This window comes from Phocoena phocoena, chromosome 4, assembly GCF_963924675.1.
Source record: "Phocoena phocoena chromosome 4, mPhoPho1.1, whole genome shotgun sequence".
Lineage (NCBI taxonomy): Eukaryota > Metazoa > Chordata > Mammalia > Artiodactyla > Phocoenidae > Phocoena > Phocoena phocoena.
This window is the reverse complement of record NC_089222.1, coordinates 71,656,287-71,674,378: the sequence shown is the minus strand read 5'-3', so window position 1 is coordinate 71,674,378 and position 18,092 is coordinate 71,656,287. Positions and strand designations below refer to the sequence as shown.

General features: G+C 51.0%; 1 protein-coding gene across 1 annotated transcript; it reads right to left on the bottom strand.

The window, feature by feature from the left end:
* Positions 1–12,812: 12,812 nt before the first annotated feature.
* On the bottom strand, positions 12,813–15,314 carry HES1 (hes family bHLH transcription factor 1). Its single transcript, XM_065876373.1, has 4 exons — positions 14,962–15,314; positions 14,730–14,825; positions 14,400–14,487; positions 12,813–13,741 (listed from the first exon to the last, which is right to left on the bottom strand). The coding sequence occupies exons 1-4, from the start codon at positions 15,067–15,069 to the stop codon at positions 13,191–13,193; spliced, it is 843 nt and encodes a 280-aa protein (XP_065732445.1). The 5' UTR covers positions 15,070–15,314; the 3' UTR covers positions 12,813–13,190.
* Positions 15,315–18,092: the final 2,778 nt, after the last annotated feature.

The following is an 18,092-nucleotide window of genomic DNA, read 5'->3' as shown; positions in this document are numbered from 1 at the left end:
AAAGGCAAAAAGCCCAATTCTGAGGATGTAGCAATAACTGATGTGCAAAATATTGAAGACAGTTGAGCTGGGGTAGATGTTGGGATAGATGTGGTGGTTTGAGAGGGAACTATCTAAGCTCCTGGTGGATGATGATGGCAGGTAGGTGTGAGGGGAAGGGAGAAATGAAAGATAGCCCTGAGCCTGGTGATCTGGGAAGACGATTATCATTAGACCCTCCAATGCTGCTCTGGCCAGGATGGCAGCCACTGGCCACAGGTGTCTACTGAGCACTTGAAATGTGGCTGGTCTGAGTTGAGAATTGCTGTCAGCATAACACAGACACCTATGTCAAAGACTTAGCTCCCCGAAATAGAATGTAAAATATCCCATTCATAATCTTGCACATGGATTACACGTTGAAGTAATATTTTGGATATATTGGGTTAAATAAAATATTAAAATTAATAATGTTTCTTTGTACTTTTAAAAAATGTGGCTACTAGAACATTTTAAATCGCACACGTGGCTCACATTTGATCTCTATGGGGCATCGCGGCTCCAGTGGTTTCCCATTGCTCTCAGGGTCGGACCCAAATTCCTCACTGAGACCATCAAAGCCCCATGTGACCTGCCAGCCTTTCTGAGGCTGAGTGAGGGCCCCACTCCCCTTGGTCAGCATATTTCAAGCACACTGGCCTTGCTGTTGCCCTGGCACGCCGTTGCTCTTTCCTACTGCTGGAATTGCCCCCACCGTGGCCCCGCCTGTCATGTTCTCTCCTGAGATCTTAACTTGCTGGATCCTCCCACCCTTCACAGTTTTCTCCAGAGGACTCCTCCCTCCCCCACCAACATGCTAGCTCATGCCCTATTTTATGTTCCTCAGAAGACTTCTTCAGTTTAGAAATTACCTTGTTAATTTCTTTGTTTAATGTTTTATTGTCTCTCTCCTCCTGGCTACGACTTAAGTCCTGAGAAATCAGGGACCCCCATCTGCCTTATTCTCCTTTGTATCTCTAGGCTTGGCACATAATGGGTATACAATAAATGTTCGACAAATGAATGAATGGAGAAGTACAGAACCATGGAGAAGGGCTCCTGGCTAGACCGGGGTGGGGTGTTGGGATGACGGCTTTCAGCACTTTTCCTCCAATATGGTCCATATACCATGGCTCTCTCCAGACTGTGACCTCCTGAAGGCCTTCACGTCTGTTCATCACTGCATCCCCAGGGTTCCCAGTCCACCACCGTGTGCAAGGTGAAAGCCCAGAGGATTATCTATGGAATGAACACATGGATACAAAACCAAAGCTCGCGCCATACACCCCACTTCTTCCCACAGGAAACAAAGGAATTGCATCCGTTTTCTTTGAATTAGCTTCTATCTCGAATATTTCAAGTGCTTTGCAAACCGGGAGAAGTTTTTAGTAATTGTATTCATGAAACAGCAGCAAATGACACTGGTCCTCTTTGTGGCCCCGGGCACCACGGTCAGCCATTTACAAACCTTGCCGTGGCTGGCCAGAGGTGTCATTTTTGGACCTGCAAAATCAGGTTGGGCTTTTTGTTTTACTGGCCTTCCTGGCTTCAGGAGTCACCTCCTCAGTGAGGCCTTCCCTGATCATCCATCCCAAATTAGACCCCCAGCCAAACTTCTGTCCCTTTTATCACAGCACTGGATTTTAGTTTCTTCATAGTATTTATCATGAGCTGACGGTCTCTCCTTTATTTCTTTCTTTTCTTTTTCTTAACTGTCTTCTCCGCAGTGGGATACGTGCTCACTGAGAGCTGTGGCCTGCCTGTCCTGTTCACTGCAGAAACTCTGGTGCCTGGAAGAGCGCCTGGCACAAAGTAGGTGCTACACGAATCCCTGGTGAATGAATAGCCAGCTGCAATGAAGAGCTATTCTGTGGGCAGGTGACCCACTGGTGCCGTATGCCCCTGGCTTCTGGTATCGCATCCTGAGCTGCAGGTGACCTCAACAAACTGTCTCTTCTAAAGAAACCCCTCAGGTAATACATGCTCATTTTGATCTACCACAAAACCTGGATGCAAACACCAGCAGTCACAGACAGGAAAGAAAAGCCCAAACAAACTATATCTGGAAATTCAGAAACTGCTTCGTGGCTCTGGGACATTTTGCTTACAGGGACTGTATTGATCTTGTTGCAAATAGCCGCCCTGTATTAGCAGCTGTTCTGGTGTGGCCACCCCCATGGCTGGTGCTTCGGAACCCCTTGTTACACCCTTAGGTGCTTTTACCCACTGGTTTCTCTGGGTCATGGTGTGATTCATTCACCTATTAAAGAATGACTCTCAAACCAGCCACACAAATATGATCTTCAAAATTGGATACTTCTCGGGCTTCCCTGGTGGCGCAGTGGTTGAGAGTCCGCCTGCCGTTGCAGGGGACATGGGTTCGTGCCCCTGTCTGGGAGGATCCCGCATGCCGCGGAGCGGCTAGGCCTGTGAGCCATGGCCGCTGAGCCTGCCCGTCTGGAGCCTGTGCTCCGCAATGGGAGAGGCCACAACAGTGAGAAGCCCGCGTACCGCAAAAAAAAAAAAAATTGGATACTTTTCTTACTTCTTAAAGTTTAGGATTTATTTTCCCATTCTCTCTCTATAATTTTTGGTTCTGAAAAGTTCCTGGCAATTCATTGAGAATCATTAAGCTTTTTTTTTTTTGTTGTTGTTCCACCCAGTTTGTTTATTTTTATATTTATTTATTTTTGACTGTGTTGGGTCTTCGTTTCTGTGCGAAGACTTTCTCTAGTTGTGGCAAGCGGGGGCCACTCTTCATCACGGTGCGCGGGTCTCTCACTGTCACAGCCTCTCTTGCTGCGGAGCACAGGCTCCAGACGCGCAGGCTCAGTAGTTGTGGCTCACGGGCCCAGTTGCTCCATGGCATGCGGGATCCTCCCAGACCGGGGCACGAACCCGTGTCCCCTGCATCGGCAGGCGGACTCTCAACCACTGAGCCACCAGGGAAGCCCCGTTTGTTTATTTTTTTACTGCAGTATAGTTGATTTACATTATTGTGTTAGTTTCAAGTGTACAGCAAAGTGATTCGGTTATACATATATATTTATGTATATATCTATATTCTTTTTTTTGATTTTTTTCCATTGAGAATCATTAAGCTTTCCGTGTAAAAAAGACCTTGGCTTCGATTGCATTAGTTCTTCTGCCGCTCGATAGACAGGAAGATGGAAGGGACCTCTGCTTCTTGTGCCCTAAGAGATTCAGTTACACATCCAAGGCAGCAAAGCAGGAGGAGAACAGGTTTCTGTCACTCTCTAGCTGCCACCTCGGCCAAACCATTTCCTCTCTTTGAGACAAATTATCCACATTTGCTACAAGAATAACATTTTCAGTCCTACTTACCTACATGGATTGCTTTTGGTATCAAATGAGAGAGTGTTTGAGAAAGCATTTTGTGAGACTTAAAGTATTATTCAAATGTGAGTTGTTATTTTTATTAATATCCTCCTTCTTCTTATACTAGTAATGTGTAGCTTCCTGAAGGATTTCTGTATGGCAGGCACTGTGCCACATGCTGTGAGTAGAGAAAAAATATTTTGTTTTTGCCTCCAAAACTTGCACAGTCTGGGTTGGGCAGAGAGATAAAGAGACACTATAATCCAGTATTATCAGTGCTGTGTTGAATGCTCCAGGAGTGGGCAAGAGGGACAGGGAGGGGTCAGGATGGGTTTCTGCAAGCAGGTGAATTGAGCAAAGTCTTGAAGGATGCATATGTAGGAGGTCTCTGGATGGAGAGGTAGAAGAGTGATGCTTCCGGCGCAGGGACGGTGTGTGTAAAGGGATGGAGGGCTCATGGCACTGGTGCAGCTTTGCATGCAGGGGAATCATGGATGGGATGCTGACTTCTTGTAGGGTATAAGGCAGGAGGGTAGGTCAGGAGCAAATCACGTGACTTTCTCCGGAGGTGGAGGCAATAGGAAGCCTTTGGGAGTTTTCTCTCGTGACGTGGTTGTTTGGCTATGTGACTGGAGTGTGCTTGATGGGTTGGAGGGAGGCAAGACTGAAGGAGGTGAAAGCAAAAACCTCGAAGCTCCTGCACAAAGGCAATGACAAAGGGGGCTGAGATTCAAACAACAGGGAAGCCTGATGGTTCCTGGTGTCTTGTGGGATGCAGGGAGGAGATCGGTGATGGGGTTGAGGAAGACGCATTAAGCCTGGGAAGACAGGGGTAGGACACCTCGTAGAGTTGGGGACCTACTGACTTTCATGTGGAGATGGCCCGTGGGTGGCTAGGTCCACGGTCTGGAGCTCAGGACAGAATTTGGGATTGAAGATACCAGATTTGGTGGTGGTCTTCATGCAGACGCCAGTCACTGTGGTGGGTGACGAGTGACAAAGGGAAAAGGACACAGATAGACTTTTCAGGGACAGCAACCTTAATGCGTAGGTCGTGGGGAAAAAATCCCATGATAGATGTTGAGAAGTCACCAGAGAGGTTGGAGGAAGTCAAGAAAAAGAGGCGTCAGGGGGGCTAAGGAAGGAGAGAATGTCCAGGAAGGAGTCTGCACATGGTCAGAACCTCACAAATGTCGACAGAGGAAAGAACAAAAGAGGGACCATCTGATTTGTTCAGAGAGGGAGGGGCATTCAGAAGTCTGGCTGCAGGGATAATAGTGAGAGAGGAGTGAGGCAGGGGAGGCTACGAGCTAGAACTAGAGTCTAGGGTCCTTGGTGAGAAGGGAGGAGGGCAGTCACGGGTGGAGAGAGGAGTGCAGGGTGGCAGAAGCTGGCTCTGAAAGATGGTAGAAAAGTAAATGTATTTATGTGCTGAGGAAAAAGTAAAAAATGTACAGGAGGTTGCAAATTCAGGAATAAGAGCTGGTGTTTTGTGGGCCACGTCCCTGATGAAGGGGAAAGGCATCCAGAGTGCAGTCCCTGAGAAAGAAGGGAAGGATGGAGCCAGGTGGAGATAAGCTTAAGGGGAGGAGGCAGGACCAATCAGAAGGAGACCAGGACCTGACAACCAAGGAGTGGGAGAGCTGGATGCACCAGACTTTTCCCAGTGGAAGGAAAAGCCCTGTCTGGGCAAGGGTGTTTTGGGGGGGGGTGGGGATTGCACTGGGAATAGGTCCTCACTCTGCAGCCCTGGGACCCGCACCCCTCATTCCCCTACCCTGCTTCCTACCCTACTCACACGTGGAGTGGGCAAAATGCTGTGTCACCCAGCCAGTAGGCTCAAAAGAAAAGCAGAACCAGGCAGTGCAGGGGGGCGAGGGTGTTCATACCGAGGCTGCAGGTAGAGGGGCATTTATTTAAGAGAACAAGTTTCCAGAGAGAACAGTGGAAAGGCTGAGGAGGGACTCCCTCAGATGAGGGGCAGCACAGAGCAAGATCTGAACCCGTGGCTGGAGACTGTACGCTGAACATGAAAACTTGGCTTTTAAAAAGTTAAGTTGAGGTGCTTCCCTGGTGGCGAAGTGGTTAAGAAGCCCCCTGCCAATGCAGGGGACATGGGTTCGAGCCCTGGTCCGGGGAGATCCCACATGCCGCAGAGCAACTAAGACGGTGAGCCACAGCTACCGAGCCTGTGCTCTAGAGCCAGTGTGCCACAACTACTGAGCCCACGTGCCACAACTACTGAAGCCTGTGCACCTAGAGCCGTGCTCCACAACAAGAGAAGCCACCACAAAGAGAAGCCCGCGCACCGCTCGCAGCAACTAAAGCCTGCATGCAGCAAGGAAGACCCAACACAGCCAAAAATAAATAAATTTATTTTAAAAATAATAATAAGTTGAATTCAACCCCCCATAGGTTAGAAACCAGTTGCTATGTCTCAAGATGATCAATTGTTTGAAATCCAACTTCTATTTTTAAACTAGCATATGCATGTAAATATGACTATAGCCTCAGGTCTTTGTATAGGAGCTGTGCGAATATTTGAGGCAAGAATGACATTTTAAGTTATCCTTTATGAACTGCTCCCAGCATTAAACTGTTTCAAAATGTCTCTTCTTTGGATGGATACTCCCTGGTTTGAACTTAAAATGAAATCTCAAGGAGATCACAGTGGTTTCCAAGTTCTCTAGATGATCATACATTATGCTCCTTTCCCATTGTGCCCTTCCCCAAACTCCAAAATAAGAAAACAAAAATAATCCAAACGAGTCTTTGGTTTCAGAGTTTTTTAGAGGCTTTCTCTCCTCTGTAAGGTATTAATGGGCAATTCCACAATTACTTTGTTATATAGAGTTTTAAGGGAAATATCTGTTTGATCCTTCAAGATTCTATTTGTATAAAAATAATCTTACGGGTCCTAATTACGGAACAGACACAGGAAAGAATAACTTAGGTTCAAGAGTATTTGTTCTTCACAAATCTGGGGTACAGGAAGCCTTCCTTTATGGTTTGTATCTCATCCCTGACCCCAGATATCTATTGGGTATTCACTAAAATGAAGAAATGCCTCGAGTACTTTTACTTACTTTTACTCCTAAATATCATATATGGTACTTGCTTCTGAAACTGATTTGACGTGGCATTTACCCTCTCCTGGCCCCCTTAAGGAATAATATTCCTGTTTTACATTTTGATGTCTTAGGGACAAATTTATGGCTTAGGGTAAAAGCTGATAGAAGAGAAACTACGTCACAGAAAACATCAAGGTTAGGGTGGTGGTGTTTGTCAACTGAAGTAATTTTTCTCTAGGCTGGAGGTTTTCTCAACTGGATTTATAAATTTCATGTCTCATATTGATGACTAAACTATCAGAATTAGTCTAACATGAAAACAGGTCATATTTGTGAATAACAAAATAGTAAACTACAAAGAATGTTCCTTAAATAACATCGCTATCATTGATACTTGTAATTCTAAAAAAAAAGAGAAGATTCATTGATCCCTGCTTCACTAAAGGCAAATTACAATTCGAAACATATCCAGATATAGAAAGAATAGCTGCAGTAAAGCCTTATTTTTTTAAATTTTTTTTACGGTACACAGGCCTCTCACTGTTGTGGCCTCTCCCGTTGCGGAGCACAGGCTCTGGATGCGCAGGCTCAGCGGCCATGGCTCACGGGCCCAGCCGCTCCGCGGCATGTGGGATCTTCCTGGACCGGGGCACGAACCCGTGTCCCCTTCATCGGCAGGCGGACTCTCAACCATTGCGCCACCAGGGAAGCCCAAGCCTTATTATTAATTTAGACTTCAATTATTTACTTGAGCTGCAAATCATGGCTGTTCTTATTCTTACTATAAAGATTTATAGTATAAATAATACTGAAGAGCTATGTTTAACCTGCTTAAGAGAATACAGTCTTTAAATGACTTTAGTGCATTAGTTTTATGAAAGCAAGCGCTTCTGTAAACTATGAATTCAGACTCACTATAAGTATTTGCCAAGTTTACTGTTCTTCCTCCTATTGGATATTTAAAATTCAGATTTTTCACTAATTCAGACTGACTTCACTAATTTCTTCTTGTTTAACCAGACTAATTCAGTAAGTTTAGTTACTTCAGTAAGTGTACTAGTGGAAAAACTCTAACCAGCTGGGGAAATATGTTTCCTAAATGGAGAGAGTCTGGTAATCAACAGACCACATTCCCTTTTCAGAAAAGAAGTGTGCAAGTGAAGGGGGGGGGGTGGGGAGAAGTGCTTAGGGTGAAGAGGGAAAGTGATGGCATTTTTAACTCTTGCTATTCTGTTTTCCAAGTAAGATAACAAGATATCACAGAGCGAAGGATAGGGTCTTAGTGGCAGATATTAGATACATCTATCCTGTCAGATGTAGTCTTCCTTTGATGGGTCACACAGTGAACACGATTCTCACTAACACAGCAGGTCTCCAAGAAAACATGCGGCCTATTTCCTTGCAACAATGCAAGTACGGGGCCCATGTGCTCCAGGTCTGTTTCAAAATCCCTAACTGCAGATGAAAACACTTGGATGTAAAATCATCCCAGGACCTTGGCTGAAAGTTTTTAAATGTGCCAGATATAGGTTCTTGTAGATACATCACAAGTGTCAAGATGCAGAGGCACACGGAAGCATGCTGAGGAGATAATCACAGACTGTGGACTTGAGAAGGACTTCAGAGACGTCTGGTCTAAGCTTCTCACCTTGTCAGTGAGGAAACTGAAGACCAGAGACTTAAGAGGGTTTGCTTAGCATCTCACAGGCAGTGGCCAGTTTGGAACCAGGATTCCCTGACTCCCAGTCCATTCCTTGACCATATCAACGTGACTCTGCTCATTCGAAAGATATTAGTATTGTAAAATGATTAATCTTAAAATTAACCATTTGACACTAATTTTTCTTAGGTAGAATTTGACTAGTTATTTACTATACCAGCACTTTCTATGGTCACAAAAATTTATACAAAAATTAATCATGATTTGGAGGCCGCAAAAGTTACCTGTTACAACGTGTCACCATCTTTTTGTACCACCAGTGTACACTACTCCTCTTTTATGGCACTTAACATAGAGTAATTAATTTTTGTTTTTAAACTAGTCTGTTGGGCCTACTAGACTGTGAGCTTTATAGCTACAGAGATCATGCCTTTCTTCTCCCTTTATTTCCATGGTACCTGGTTCAATAATTATTGAATGCATACATGAAATTCAGAACCTAGGGAAGAGGCAGTGGTGCTCTCACATGGGGCCCGGTGCAATTACAAGCAGCTCCTGAAATCACTGGGCAAAGGCCAGGGCTGGCTTTCCCGTTTGGTGAACATGCCTCACTGTGGCTTAGGAATCATTAATAGCTGACATGCACTGGGGGCTTACATGCCAAGCTAAATGCTTTGCCTGCATTTATGCATTTCATCTTCACAACCCTATACCATACCACCCTGTGAGGTACAAATGACATGTACGGTACAAAGGAAGCACAGAGAAGGTAAGTAATTTGCCTGGACTTACAACCTAAACAACCTGAAGCCAGATCATGTGCTTTTAACCTCTGGGCTATTCTGCAGTCCAAGGACTGAAGCAGACAACCTTGGCTCTATGTTTTTGACCTCTGAGCCAATTCACATATTTGAAAATTTCAGTACCACCATGGCAAACTTCCTGAAATTCCCCCAAACTGGACTTACATATTTACCTCTCTCTGCGTTTTCCCTCACAGTTCCATTCCCATCTCTTCCTGTGGAACGCATCTGTCACCTCTCCGCTTCAGGTGCCAACTCTCTGAAGACCTTACCTGGTTTCCTCTCAAATCAGAAATCAATCTCTCTGTTCTTAGGTGCCCTTTGTTGAAACTTCTTTTCTGGCACGTCCCACATCAGGTCGGGGGTGAGTCACTTGGATGTTTGTCTGTCTCCCCAGCTAAACTGAGAGCTCTGGGAGGGCAGGGGCTGGGTGGGACTTAGTGTTATCTTCTTAGCGCTTGCAGGGGGTTTTACTGGACACTTAGTAGGTAATGGGTTTTCGAAGATGAGATTCCTTTTTTACGGAGTCGCGAGTTGCAGTCTGTTGGCTCTGTCTTTTTTGGGACGACGGTGTGCGCTGAGCCGCCCTTGCCCGACCGCTCCCCGCGCCGCCTCCATCCCCCCACCCCGCCCCCGCCCAAGGCCTGGCCTGCCGCTTGGCAGGGCTCCGGCGGCCGCGAGGGCCTGTGCTGCCCTGACACTGGCCTCGGCCCAGTTTCCCGGCTTCTAAATGCGGCCCGGAGCTACCGGGGGAACTGGAAAAACACTGGCAGGCGGCCCCACCCCCGGGCCCGGCGGGCCGGGCGGCCGCGTTTCTGCGGCTAAGGGCCTGCTGCTTGGGAGGCGCTGGGGCCCCGGGCGGGGAAGCGGGGGAGGCGGCCGGGCGCGGGCGGCTGCCTGCCTGTCAGCGGGAGCGGGCGCGGGCTCGTGTGTCAGCGGCTCCCTCCTCCCTCTCCCCCCGCCGCCGCCCGCCCGCCTGCCGGGCCTCCCGGCCTCCCGCCGCCGCCGCCGCCGCCCGCTCCCCCCGCGGCCTGGCAGGCTGCCGGCTGCACAGGCGGGGGTTCGCGCCGTTCTCACGACCTCTCAGGTTGCCTGAGCTCATCTGGGAGCTATTCATTTCCTGCCAGAAAGCAGCCGGGCCTGCTAAGCAAACCACCTTGGCTGCAGGGCCGGCGGGGCTGGCCCGGCGTGGCCGCCCCGGCCTGCTCCCCGCCCGGGCCGCGGGCCCTGGCGGCCTCCCTGGAACCCCTGGCGGCCCCGGCGGGCGCGCGGCGGGGGCAGCTCGGCCGCCCATCTGGTTGCACTTAGGAGCCGGGGAGGAAGCTAGCAGCGGGTTGTTACCGGCCAAGGGGTGTGGGAAAAGTTAATTGACTTTAATGACAGGTTTCCCGGGACGGCGGTGACGATGAGGGGGTCCAGCTTAACCCCTGGGTCCCCACTCCAGCAACACGTGGGGTGCAATGGGGCGCGCCTCCCAGCCGCGGCAATTCACCGCTTAAAGAAAGCGCCCGTCTAGACCCAGGAGAGCCCCCTTCTAGTTCAGCGCCTTTTCCGCTTCGGATGCTGCCGGGGACGGCGGGGGGCCGGAGCCCCGAGGGTCTCCATTGAGAGGCTAATGCACGCGGCAGCGAGGCCGGCGGCCAGCATCCGGACGTGGAGCTGGGAGCCGCGCCTGATCTCCAGGAGACATCGTCACCGCCCGGGGGCGGGGGAGAGGGGCTGCTGGGTGCGACCCGAGGCTGTGTAATTAGTTCAGGCCCGAAGGATCGGGTGGGGGCTAGATTGAAGCTTCTCCTCTCCCCCAACTAATTACTCCAGAAAGAGCCTGGGTGCAGGAGGGCACAAGGCCTTAGACAGAAACCCTCTCATTTTACGGACTTGGAAATGTTCCAGAGAAGGGAAATGACTCATCCAAAGTGACACAGTGAGTTTGGTGGCAGAGCTGACACAAGAGCCTGAAAATCCCCATTGGGGCCTAGGGTCTCCCCTTTCTTTCTGTATTGTACAGAAATGCCTCATCTACTAGTTTAAACCCAAATTCAGGGGAAAAAAAGACCATTTTCAAACTACTAATTATTTTCAAACGAACAAATGTTTACTTCTTTTCCTTAATCACTCCCCCCATATCTGTGTGCTTTTGATGATATTAATTAAAATCCACTTTTTTCAGTTGTTCCCCTTCAGCGCAGGAAAAGACAAAGAGATTTAGTTTTGAGTTGATTTAGTGATCTCACTGTGTGTGTGTCAATTTTTAAGAACATAAATGTACTTATATAAAAATGAGACCCTGTTGTCTCCATTATTTCTGCTGGGACATTTCCAGCGGAGCCAGAGGACAGATTTACCAAGTGAAGCATTTGAGCTTGGAATGGGTGTCTTAAAAGAGCAATTGTTATTATGTTTGTGTTTAAACAAGGGAGAAACGGCAGAAAAATGATATGATAAAGAAGACTGTGTGTGTATGTGTGTGTATTTCTCTGGGGGGAAGGTGTGTTGGACACCTTTCCCAGACACAAAATGATGCAAGTAGGAGCCAAAATTTTTCAAGTATCTTTTAAACCTCTCACTCTAGGTCTGAAACTGGGTGGAAGGTATTTGAGAAAACTGACTGCTGTCTGCTAGATCATTCCTGTGATAGAACGGCTCTCCACACTGGCCTGTGGAAAAGGCCAGCTAGGTGGGGGAGAGGTAAAGCTTTTGAAACAAGACAGAAAATCGTTGGCTTTATCTTTGTTAGGAAGGCTTCAAAGATTGATCTCTCCCGCCTCATCCTTCTCCTCCCAGAAGCCCTTCCAAAAGAAGGGGGGTGAGAGGAGGCTGGCGGGAGGGGCCGGGCAGGGAGGACGACTGGCCGTCGGTGGGGGAGGAAGGCGCGTCCGCCAGACCCACAGCGCCGCTGATGTGTCTGGTCTCGCAGGGCTCGTGGTTTTCATTTCCCCAACACCTGGATGCAGTCAAACACCTGGCCAAATCTGACAAAATCTGACAAGCCTTTGTGATGGGATTTGGAAGAAATTCCCTGCAGATCCTGGCACAGTTTAAAGCTGTCCGCTTTGAGTTAGGACTTGTTAAGGAGGGTTATGTGAGCTGAAACCGGAGACAACCCTTTTGCTTCTATCTGGAGCCCACATCTTGCCTGGAAATGGGGCATGACCAAGCAAAGGGGTCGCTTGCTGTTTGTATTAAAAGGGGAAGATGGCCTGTGTGCTTGCCAGCAAGGCCCCCACATGCTTTCTCTATTAGAGCCAAGCGCAGAAACTTATCAAAAACATATGTCTGGTGTTAATCATCTGGACTCGGGCTCCACTTGGGAGTCTAACTAGCTGTTCCTTGGCAGAAGGAATCTGTTGACCTTCTCAGCTTGCTTGAAGAGGGTGCAGAGAGGCATTTCAAACTTTTAGATGCTGGTACAGAAAATGTCTAGCTGCACCCAAAGACTAATTAAAGGAAGACTCCGACACTTGAAGGCTGGAGGCTGCAGCTATGAAGACTGTTTTTACTTGGATGTTGGTGACCCGCTTCCTGCCCCAGGGCAGTAGTGGTGCAGGAGCCACCCGTAAATGTGCAGTGGGCGATAGTACCAGATTGATGAACTTCATGAATTCAGCCCTGTTCCACCCTCCTCAGAAGGAGCCAGTATGAGTGCCAGGACTGAATGAACTACCCAATTGCAACTAGAAAAGTTTTTGAAATCCTTTAAGAGATTGACCACAAATTGATCAGGGAAGCCATATCAGATGGGTTCTCACAAATTAAATGGAATTTAGTTCAAGGAGGGTTGGTAGAAGGTTGGACAGATTTTTTTTAAATGTTCTTTTAATAACAAAAGAGCCAATTCCTGAATTCTCAGATTACACGTAATTCAAATTCTGCTGAGGCCTTTTTTACATATTCTGAAATAATCAGTTCTAAGACATAAGAGCATTCACTCTTTTTTTTCTTTTATTATATTTTCTCAAATAAACTTCCCAAAAGGAAGATATTTTAAGAGCATTTTCAAACATCTTTGGCATCACATAAAAAAGAAATCTCGTGTAAAAAACGAAATGTCATCTGAACTTTTATAATACAAAGGCGCAATCCAATATGAACATATAAAATATATACAAATATAGTGCATGGTCAGTCACTTAATACAGCTCTCTACAAAAAAGTAACTTTAGAAATTAAAAAAAAAAACAAAGTAACCACTTAATCACAAAAGTCCTCCCTTCTTTCCCAGCCTCCAAGTTCCTGTTTAGTGTCCCGAGGGAAGGGAGGTGGGTTGGGGAATTTAGGGGGAGGGGTGGCCTGAGCCCCTCAGTTCCGCCACGGCCTCCACATGGAGTCCGCCGTGAGCGAGGGGCCGCTGGAAGGCGACACCGCGTTGGGGCCCACGGAGGTCCCGCTGTTGCTGGTGTAGACTGGGATGACCGGGCCGCTGTGAGCGAAGGCCCCGTTGGGGATGAGGAAGGCAAACTGGCCGTCGGGAGCCGGCACCACCTGGAAGCCGCCGAACACCTTAGCCGCCTCTCCAGCCGGGCTGCCCAGCTTGCAGGGCGCGCCGCCGGGAGGGGGCGCCGCACCCCCGGGGATGGGCACGAGCGGCGGAGGCGGCGCGAACGGCGCGTGCTGCGGACCTCCGGGTCCCGGAGGGGGTGGCGGCGGCGCCTGTAAGGCGGGGTGCGGCTGCCCAGGGTAGGTCATGGCGTTGATCTGGGTCATGCAGTTGGCCAGGTGGCCGAGGAGCCGGGTGCGCACCTCGGTGTTAACGCCCTCACACGTGGACAGGAAGCGGGTCACCTCGTTCATGCACTCGCTGAAGCCGGCGCGGTACTTCCCCAGCACGCTCGGGTCTGTGCTTAGCGCGGCTGCGGGCCAGAAGGAGACAGACGGGTCACCGAACAGCCCTGGCCCCGAAGCCGCCGCCTCCGCCCTGGGAGGTCCCCGCCGCGCGCCTCCCTGACCACCCGCCCGCGGAACTGCCTCTTGGCTACCGGGCTGGGTTTAGAAAAACCATCCGCCTCTCCACACTAGCTTGGCGACCGAACCCGAGACGCTCCCTCTCCGTTCCCCGTCGCTCCATTTAAACCGATCTCAAGCCTCAGATTTGCCTCCTCCCCACCCTCTCGCGATGTGACCTTGGATAATACCCTTCCCCCCTTCTCCACCATCCGAGCCGTATTTCCCGTTCTGTAGTGGGGGAGGAGGGAGTGTTAAACCAGATGACCCCAGGCTCCACGCAGCTTAAAAACCGCCACGGTTCTAAGTCCTTTCGCTCCCACCCGCTTCCCCCACTGCCAAGCCGCCCGCAGCCCTTGCTGTTACAACCTCTCTCCCTCCCTTTCCGGAACAGTAACAACTTGGAGTTGTGGCTATAAATAAGCCCCAGACCGTGGGAACGCAAGAGTGAGCCAAGGCAGTAAAATGTAGCTGAATGCCTCTCACAACCACGGGCGGAAGTCTGGAAGAAATCACCGCGGGGAGAGAGGGACGCCCGCAGAGGGGGACGCGGCGAGCCGCCCTCACCCGTCATCTGCGCCCGCTGCAGGTTCCGGAGGTGCTTCACTGTCATTTCCAGAATGTCGGCCTTCTCCAGCTTAGAATGCCGTGAGCTCTGCACCGAAGAGGCAAGGGAGGAAAGTGAGAGCCCGGCCAGCGGCCTCGGAGTGCTGGGGGTCCCTCCCACCCCCAGCCGTGGTGGCGACATCCCTAAACCCCGGCTAGAGGGGCTCAGCCCTCCCGCCTCAGAGAATGCAGTGCAGGCGGAGAAGATCCCGCTGGCAAGGGGGTTTCACTCTTAGTACCTGAGAAATAGTATTTTGTTTATTAAAAAAAAAAGCAGAATTACCCACTTACATCTTTCTTAAGAGCATCCAAAATCAGTGTTTTCAGCTGGCTCAGACTTTCATTTATTCTTGCTCTTCGTCTTTTCTCCATGATAGGCTTTGATGACTGTAAAGAAAAAAAAAAAAAGAGCGCTGAGTTCCCATGGGATCTGCCATTTCACCCCTCGATTTTAAGGGAGAAAGGAGCCCCCAACCCCGTCTTAATCTCTTGGGGCTGCAAGAGATGCAGGTACTGCCCTTACCTTTCTGTGCTCAGATGCTGTCTTTGGTTTATCCGGTGTCGTGTTGACACTGGCTGGGGTAGCAGCCACCGGGGACGAGGAATTTTTCTCCATTATATCAGCTGGCATTTTCTTTTCTTTTTTTTTTTTAAATCCCTAGAGAATTTTATTTTTGGAGTTCTTCACACACATAAAAAAAATTGTTTTGTTTATGTCCCTTCTACTTGAGACTTTCGCAAAACTACTGAGCAAGTGCTGAGGGTTTATTACAATATCTTATGGCTACTTGGTGATCGGTAGCGCAATTCCAGGACCAAGGAGAGAGGTAGACGGGGGATTCCGCTGTTATCAGCACCAGCTCCGGATCCTGTGTGATCCCCAGGCCCTGGCGGCCTCTATATATATCTGGGACTGCACGCGAACGGCTCGTGTGAAACTTCCCAAACTTTCTTTCCCACAGTAACTTTTAGCCAATGGGAGGAGGAGACACGCGGCACCGCTCGTGGACCGCGCCCCCCCATTGGCCGCCAGGCACAAGGCCTGGCGGCCAATGGCGCGCGCCTGAGCCCGGGGCACCAGAGGCTACAACGTCAATCAAAAGGATTTTAACCCTTTGCTACTCTCCCTGCTGGGCTTTGCTTTAGAGAGGATTTTTCCACATTGGGTTTGCTCTAGTCTAGTTTTTTGGGGCTAGGGTCTTTGCTCCTTACTTCCGTTCATGTGTAACAGAGTTACTTTGACGCTAATAAGAAGTTCATTTGAAATATATTTTTTAAAAGGTTTAGAAGGGCAAGGATAAAAGGTTATAATTGCAGTGGTTAAAAGGGGGGAATTGTGTAAGGGTGTAAGTTACGGAAACATCCAAGTGATTTCCCGCTCAGATTCCGCACATTCGGGGGAGGAGAGGGGTGAAAGTCGACCATGCAGAAAACGGACCAAAAAAATTCCTTCTTGCATGCAGAAAAAGTGCCTCCATCTTACATTTGCAGGTTTTTCAGAGCAAGGTGGTTTTTGATCCCCGCCCTCCCCCCGACACACGCCCACCCCGGCCCAGCCCTCATTTCTCTTCTAGAGTTGGGGCTTTGGACCCCGCGTTTCCCCAGGAAACAATCAGAATAATTTCCAACTGAGCAGAAAGGAAATGGAATTTCAAATGAAAGATGAACAAGGGGGGCTTTGATGGCAATGCCTCAGGGACGAGCGCGCGTCCTCGCCACCCTTTCCCTTTCCACCCGCCGGCTCTCGATTCTGCCGCATGTTGAGGTGGCGAGCGGAGCGGCAGCCTCTCCCTCCTTCTCGCCCCGCGGGCGGCCGGGGCAGCCTCGGCACCCGGCGCGCGCGGGCCCTTTAAGAGCTACACCAGCCGAGCTGCAGTTTGACATCAGCCGGCCGGCAAGGGCGCGCCAGGAGCCGAAGCACGTGCCAGGATGTTTTATTGCCGCCGCGGCTGCGGCCCGACCGGGAGGATGTGTGTGTGCGTGCGTGTGTGAGTGTGTGTGCGCGCGCCCCGGGGGCAGGGAGGCGGGGGGCGGCGGCGGGCGGCGGAGCGCGGGGGCTGGTTCCTGGTCCCCGGGAGAAGCCAAGAAGGTAAATAGCAGCTGCTGTGCTAGAGCCTGGGAAAACCCCGCCCCCTGCGCCTTGGCCGGGGCTCATTGGCGCGCGCTGCGTGTGGGGTGTGTGTGTGTGTGTGTGTGTGTGTGTCCCCGCGTGTGGTGTGTGTGTGTGTGTGTGTGTGTCCGGGCCCCCCTCCTCTGGCCCCCGCCGGGCCAGGAATCCGAGGGGGCGGCGGGAGCCGAGCCCCGGAGCTTACCACCCACCCTCCCCCCCAACTCCGCCGGGCCAAGGTCAGCCCTTCCGGGCGGGGAGCGCACGCCCTGTTGTGGAGAGTGGGGAATTATTCCAACCCCCCACTCCACCCCTGATTTCGGGCTTGAGGTTTTAACTCTGCCGAAAGCCTCACTAGCAACAGCCCGGGGGAGGGGTGGGGGCCTTCTTGTTTGCTCCCAGCCTCCGCCCTCCCTCCCACCGCGGGGCCTCCGGCGCCCGCCGCGGTCACGAGATGCCTGACCGCACTTAGGAAGCGGCCGGGTCAGCCTCCTGCCTCCGCTCGGCGGCTACGGTTAAAGCGGCTTCGCGCCGCCCGCCCTTTCCCCGGGTCCAGGGCGGCCGGGCAGCTCCCCCTCGCTGCGCCCGGGAGGCCGCCGGCGGGCGGCCGGGAGGAGGCGGGCGGCTGCGTGCTGCCGGTTGGCCGGGCCGCGCGCCGGGAGGAGCCGCCGCTGCCGCCGCCGGGTGCCACGTGGCGGGCGCCGGGCCGGGAGCGCCAGGGCTCTGGCGGCGGCCTCCCTGGGGGATTTGCCGCGCAGGGCGGGCGACGCGCACTGCCCCGGCCGGCCGCCACCGCCGCCGCCGCCGCGTCCCTCCCTCCGCCCGCTTGCCCGGGTCGCCGGGCCCCGCGCCCCCACCCCTTCCGCCCTTCCCGCCGCCCGGGAGCTCGGGGCGCTGCTCGGGCGGTTCGGGGCAGCCCGGGAGCCGAGCGCGTCTTGTTTGATGTCGCCCCCCGCCCTCCCAGCCCTTCCCTAGGCTTAGAGGCCGCCGGAGGTCTGGCACACATTTCTCAGTCACTTCATTCCTTCCTTCCTCTGAGCTCCCCACTGAGATAATGTTGTAAATGATTTCACCAGATCTCGTCCCGAATGAGATTCAGCGGTTCCCGACTCTGGGTGACCTTGGGCAAGCCCCTGTCTTCTCATTACGGAACGCATGCTCTGTGCCAGACTGTGTTAAAAACCCTGGGATCACCACGACGAGAGATAGAATGACAGCCTGTAAGGAGTTGCAACTCTGGAGGCAGACAGACTCTGATTTTCTGATTGATGACCGAGCATTCCTCTATTATTCCTTTCTTTTAGGGCTTGGATGATGGCCCAAGCCAGCAGATCAGGAGAACCTAAAAGAAATACTGAACCACACCTGTATGGGCAACACTGTTTCTGGTCTATATGGGGGGGGTACAGGGATAAATACGATGGTTATTGCCCTCAGGGAGCCTAGGGCAGAGAGACACTGAACTCTTAAGTGCAGCTGATATCTGCCTATTTCCACGTATATTCCTTTGGTAGGTCCTAGGTTCAAGAGAGACAGTTATATGTCTA